Below are 6,790 nucleotides of genomic sequence, written 5' to 3'. Positions count from 1 at the left end.
TCCTGACTATGTGTTTCAGTTCCATGTCTACTTTCCTCAGGCGCGGTCCCTTGCGAGGGAGCCGGTGCATTACTTTTTACATCATCCGCTACAGCTCGGTCGGGATCCATTTACTATATAAAACCACAAATTTAAATTGTCAGAATCATCACACTATCATAATATATTTATGGCATGTATAGATTGACTTTCACACATATTTTGTTAGTCCGAGAACCGGCTAAACCGTCGCTCTGATACAACTAAAATGTAACACCTCTTACCCATGTTTATTGCCGAAACAGGGTAAAAAAGTATTATCAAACATAAAATACATATTTTCATACAATCAGTGTTTTTTTTATAAAATTTTTGACATAATCCCTTTTACAAATGTCTAATCCCTCCTGCAAATTTTCAAAACGCAATCTCAAACCAATTCAATATTTCAACTAATACAGCTATATACTTAAACATAATTAAATCACTCACGACATTCAAAGTAACCTCGCTAGCATTTTTAAAAAAAACAACATATCAATTAATATACATTAACATTTTAAGCTAAGTACTAATTAGTATATATATACATCACATTAACATTAAGTCTTCTATAAATGCCATAATTCAGAAATATTGGTTTCAAAATACCAAAAGATGTAGATAGTGTGGATGATCCCCGACTCTGTCCGAATTCTGAGATGATTTATAACACTATAAAATAAGAAAAAAAGAAAGAGAAGTAAGCATATAGCTTAGTAAGTACGTATGTAATTGATAAACAAATTTAAAACATGTTTCCATAGATAACATAATTTTAATCAACCATAAATTTGATATTTATTCAAATTCTAGTAAACTTTTTTTCTACGTGACAGTGACTAAATTATTTTTATTTGGAGCTACGGAACTCCAAATTAAGTTTTGTAAATTTTCCTGAAACTAGACTCATACACTGTCTTATCATAAAATTTAAGAATTTTTGACTTAGCCAATTAGTACAGTTTATTCTTTAAAGTCACCCCTGTTTCACTGCTAAACATCTCTGACCTCTCTTCACTAAAAATGAATTATCTCGCTGTACAGAATTGAGATGATATTTTCGTTTGTTTCTTTTGAAAATAGACTCACTAAGGATTCTAGGAATATAAATTATATCTCATAATTATTTTTTTACAAATTGTAATTATTTTTCCAAGTCAGAAAAGGGGATTCCAAAATCAATCCGACCCCTTTGCTTGATCTGCTTCTTTTATATGAAAGTAGACTCATTAAGCTTTAATTCCATATATCATTCAACCAATAAATAAATTTCTACAATTTTTGGTGATTTTTAAAAATAACATCACTTCCACTGTTCGAATCTAGTTTGTTTCAATTTCACTCATTTACATAACATTAGAACAATTTATTTTGTAAGCACAGTATGAAACTTCATCACTCCAGTTACTCTTTAGCAAATTTTCACACTTCAATCACATACTTATATTTTTTATCAATACACATATCCCGTTGAGCACGTTGGTATAATAGCGAATATTCGGTGGTTTGCACATAGTACCACTCGTGTAATTATTATCATTCGATACACGTAGTAGCCTTCACATAGTACTACACACGTGATCAAACTTTTCGGTTCACATAGCAGCCTGCACATAGTACTACACACGTGACCAAAGACTTCCGGTACACATAGTAGCCTGGACATAGTACTACACATGTGACCATTATCTATCGATACACGTAGTAGCCTACACTTAGTACTACACAAGTGTTTATAGGCACTTTATTCAAGCCTTTCTTATTCCGACAGTCCCACAAAGATTCTTACTTTTCAAGGATTTACAATTTATCCGTACACAAATCAAAATTTCAATATTTCAATCCAATCCCATAACAAATTTAATAATTCAATTCAACTACTTCACTTATTACTTGTGAATGATATATCCACAATTCAAGCAGATTTTAATCAATTCAACTATAAATTCTAAATTTCTTATTGTTATATAACTATTTCATATTCAACCATTTCTCATATATTATAACAAAATATCAAAAATAGTTATAAACAATGTATTAATTACATATTACTTACCTCGGTGCAAAATATAGGAACTTTGCAATTCAATCCACAATCTTTTCCTTTCCCTTATCGAGGTTGATTCCTCATGTTTCTTGATTTATAATAGCAAATTTAGCTTGTTTAATATTCACATTTATCAAAATAATCCTCGACTCCACTTTTGATTAAATGACAATTTTGTCCCTAAACTTTTGCATATTTACATTTTTACCCCAAAGTTCAAAAATTAAATTTTATTCCTTATTCTTATGTTTTATAACATTCTGAACACTTTTCCCTTCTATGGCAACATCAAATTCTCACTCTAACTCTTACTTGTGAACATTAAATATTTTTACCGATTATGTTATTTTGCTCGGTTGCACTTAAAATCGACTAGCAAAACTTTTTTAACATAAATTATAGCTTCATATTCTTCCATAAAACATCAAAATACATACATTTCACACATGGTTAATTTTTGAAATTTCAACCCTAGCTCAAAATAACAGTAGAAATAGATAAACCAGCTACGAGAATCTCAAAAATGCAAAGAACATTAAAAACGGGGCTAAAATGCACTTACAATCAAGCTTGAAAGTGGCCAAAACCCTAGCTATGGAGTCCTTCAAGTTTCAGCAGCAAGCAAATATGATAACACCATTTTTTACATCTTTTTCTCATTTTAATTCTATTTATTTACTAAATGACCAAAATGCCCTTTCTTAAAAAAAATCCTATTTCACTTATTTCTTGTCCATTTTTGTCCATCACTAACTAATAGTCTAATTACCACATAAGGACCCCTAATTTATAATTCCATAACAATTAAATACCTTTAACAAATAAAACTCAACTTTTGCACTTTTTACAATTTAGTCCTTTTGACTAAATTGAGTGCCCAAACGTCAAAATTTTCGAACGAAAGTTTCACAAAATCTTTCCGTGAAATTGTAGACCATAAAAATATAGTAAAAATAAATTTTTCCTCTTCGGATTTGTGGTTTCAAAACCACTATTCTGACTAAGCCCTAAATCGGGCTGTTACAGAATTAATGTGACTTTCGAAATTTGGCCATAATGTTTAGGCTGAGTTTATGGATCACAAAGATCTATTTCATTGTTTGTTTATCTATTATTTTCTAATACACTAGTTATTACCATTCATATGTGTAGCATCTACTCATAAATGAAGAAAGTCACACTTTTGAAAGGTTATTAAATTTGTATTGGATGATAAAAGATAGGAAAGAAAAAGGAATGGATTGAATATTTACCCCTTAAATTCTTTTTAAGAGAATCAACCTCAACATTCTGTTATAACATAATCAATTGAAGATATTTTTTAGTAACATGAAATTACTATTTTCAATTTATTAAATTGAGTTTTGTTATTTTTATGAGTATTTTGTTGATTTTATTGATTGCGTTGGTGCTCAATTAACTCATCACACTAAATTTAGTTAGGAGTTTCATATTAGCATATATACACAAATGTTGTTGATAGTAAAAAATTTTTGATAATCCTTATTTCAGAACATTTTTCTGTTGGTAATATTTATACCAACTCTTTTGGTTAAATTCTGCTATTAGTACTTGCACTATATGTAGGTTATGGATTTGGTCCCCGTACTTTAATCTGGTCATTTTCAATATCTACACTTTTAGAATTTCAAAATTTTAGTCTTCACCAAATGGTAGCTATTAAATTCATTAATTTAAGTTCTACTATTTTCAAAATTTGAAGTGACAAACATATTATCACATGTGTAATGTCAGCTTCTTATTTTCACATATTACTAAAAAATCTCAAATTTAATTATTTTCATTTTTATTAAGATAAAAATTTCAAAATTTAAGAAATATTGAAACTGAAAATGATCGAGTTGGGGAATATAAACTAAATCTATAAATTTATGGAGAATATAGGACGAAAGCAGAATTCAACTAAACATATTTAATTGCTACCGTTTGGTCAGGACTAAAATTTCAAAATTTGAAAAGTATAAAGACTAAAATTGACTAATTCAAAAAGTACAAAGACTAAAGTTGATCAAATTAAAGTACAAGCACTAAATCCACAACTTAGAAAAATTACATGGTCTAATATAGAATTCGACCAACTTGTTTTGACCTAATTGGTATATCTATAAAAATTCCAAAAATTACTAAATTTAACCGTTCTTAAAATAAATGACCTTAAAAAATGCAATTCTAAAAATGGACGTAGATTAGAAAAGTGAGATAATTTCCCTAAAAATAGCTTATGTTTGTGTGGTATGAATTGCCATTAATTCGACTCTATAATCTCATCTTATTGATTGTACTTCTCAGCAAATATCTTTAATAAGAAGTTGTTACAATGGCATCTTTTTTCTCAATTCGCCTTATCTCCCTTAACCTCTTGTTGCTCATTTGCTTTATTCCATCTATTTGTTATGGAGCTACCTTTGATCCCTTCACTGACAAAACAAAAATCACCTATCATGATGGCCCAATCCTCACTGGAATCGTAAATTTACACATTATCTGGTATGGAAAGCCTGAAGAAATTCAAAGGGAAGTGATTATGGACTTCCTTGAAACATTGAACACAGAAGGCGATAAGAAAGTCCAACCTCACATTTCAAGATGGTGGAATGTGGTTGAAAGCTATCAATTGGCTATGAAGGGAAAACCAACAATAGGAGTTGAGAGCCCTAAAATCAAAGTGAAAGTGGAAAAAGAGGACACCATTGATTATGCATATGGGAAAGTCTTGACAACACAATATGATATTCCACGTCTTATTAAAGATGTCAATCATGGAGATCCAAACCTCCTCCCTCTCATCATAACCGCAAAAGATGTGAGTATGCACGGGCTTTGCGCTGGAAAATGTGCTGACCATGGGATTTTTGGTATGTTTTCACCTATTTTCTCTCTTTTTTTGCTTATACGTACGTACTAGTTATAATAAAATTTGTAATGAAATTATAGAGAACAATAAGGGATTCATCGTGATTGGAGACCCTGAAATAGAATGTCCTGGAGCATGTGGATGGCCTTTCCATGAGGTTGATGCAGGGCCAAAGGGACCCATCTTTAAACCACCAAATAAAAATATGGCAGCTGATGCAATGGTAGTTGCATTGGCAAGTGCATTAGTTAATACAATCACCAATCCCCAAAATACGGGCTTTTATGGTGGAATCGAGTTTGATCCAATCGAATCTGCTACGGCTTGTAAAGGCATTTTCGGCCCCGGAGCCGCCCCTGGAAACCCTGGCAAGGTCTTTACTGATCGAAAAAATGGCGAGAATTTCAGTGCTCATGGAAATAACGGGCGCAAGTTCTTGCTTCCCGCAATTTGGAACCCTGCAACTTCTACCTGTTGGACTATCACTTCTCGCTATTTTTCTACTTGAAACATCTCTCACCTATATCAGAATACTACATTTGCAAACTTATGCAAAATTTAAGTTTTATAAAAGCAACCCCTACTTTTATATATAATATTGTCCTCTAATAAAATTCAGCACATTTATAAATATTTAGATGTGATTTCTTTCAAAGTTTTTTATTATATTTAGGGACATGCCCAAATCATAAAACGAATATGTATAGCTCATCGATTCAATTTCATGATCTTTCGGCTTTAGCAAGTTAGGGGACTTCTCGTAATTCAATTTTTTTTAAAAAATTTAATACAAAATATAGGTTAAATTATTTTGAGGAATCAAAAATTATTTTAAAATCATTTAGAAACATTTTGTGGGTGATTAGAGGTGTCTAGACTCATTTCCAAATTTTAAAGGGCTTAAAACTCTCAAAACAGTACAGCGACACAAGTCCAAGGCCTATGTATTGATACATAGAAACTATGTTTGGATACCTAGGCTAAAGGTCTGATGCATAGATCATATATATCGGTACCTGGGCAAAAAAATGTAGTTAGCTACTAACATGCAGTGTACATATAACTTTATATAAGTTTCAAAACTTGGACCCCTGGAATAATAAATACACCTCAAATACACTTCTAAACATCATGAAATCATACCCATTAGCTTTAAATTAAGGGTAAATTACACCAACAGTCACTCAACTTTGGGGTAGCTAACAAAATAGTAGCTCAGGTTCCAATTTAGTCACTCAACATTCAAAAAATAACAAAACAGTCACTACTAACCATTTTCTGTTACATCTATAATGGATTTATCCTTTTCCATTACTCACTTAACAGAAATGCCATTTTCCATCCCTCTCCCATCCCCCTCTCTCTTCCCCACCATCCCTCCCCTATCAAAAACCCTTTTACTTTTTTGCAGACCTCCCCACCATTGCCCTCTCCCTCTCTTCCACTTATTCCTTCTTCACCATCATCCCCAAGGAAAATGAACCCCAAGAAGGCAGTAAAAGTGTGGCCACAAAGACTGGACCTTTACACCATATGCACCATGCTTGCATGCTGAATGTTACCACATTTCCAAATAAAGCTTGAAACGAAATTGGCCTCAATTACAAAGCTCCGATTTGCCAAAATGACAATACTAATAGGGGGAGTTGCAGTTTGCTTACTGAGTAGACCAGAGAAATGAGCTCGATATCAAAACTCAACATCCAAGTGTTTGGGTTTCTTTCAAAATCAAAGTAACCAATGCAGATTTAATGGACCCAAAGAGGCAATATAAGGAAACCAACATTATCTCTGATGGATACCCTTTCAGATCTGCAACCTTCACATTTAGTAGGGAAAGTATCAAT

The 6,790-nt window shown here is 31.9% G+C and overlaps 1 protein-coding gene across 1 annotated transcript; it reads left to right on the top strand.

Moving 5' to 3' along the window:
* Positions 1-4,363: 4,363 nt before the first annotated feature.
* On the top strand, positions 4,364-5,574 carry LOC107947460 (protein EXORDIUM-like 4). The gene is made up of 2 exons (XM_016882108.2): positions 4,364-4,944; positions 5,024-5,574. The coding sequence occupies exons 1-2, from the start codon at positions 4,407-4,409 to the stop codon at positions 5,449-5,451; spliced, it is 966 nt and encodes a 321-aa protein (XP_016737597.1). The 5' UTR covers positions 4,364-4,406; the 3' UTR covers positions 5,452-5,574.
* Positions 5,575-6,790: the final 1,216 nt, after the last annotated feature.

The sequence above is a fragment of the Gossypium hirsutum genome, chromosome D12 (genome assembly GCF_007990345.1).
Source record: "Gossypium hirsutum isolate 1008001.06 chromosome D12, Gossypium_hirsutum_v2.1, whole genome shotgun sequence".
NCBI lineage: Eukaryota > Viridiplantae > Streptophyta > Magnoliopsida > Malvales > Malvaceae > Gossypium > Gossypium hirsutum.
Note: the sequence above shows the minus strand (reverse complement) of the source record. Positions and strands in the feature narration are given on the sequence as shown.

Excerpts from the sequence above, each read along its gene's own strand:
- LOC107947460 (XM_016882108.2), top strand. The coding sequence starts at position 4,407 with ATGGCATCTTTTTTCTCAATTCGCCTTATCTCCCTTAACCTCTTGTTG. Across the intron at positions 4,945-5,023 it reads TGCTGACCATGGGATTTTTG|AGAACAATAAGGGATTCATC; the intron begins GTATGTTTTCAC and ends ATGAAATTATAG.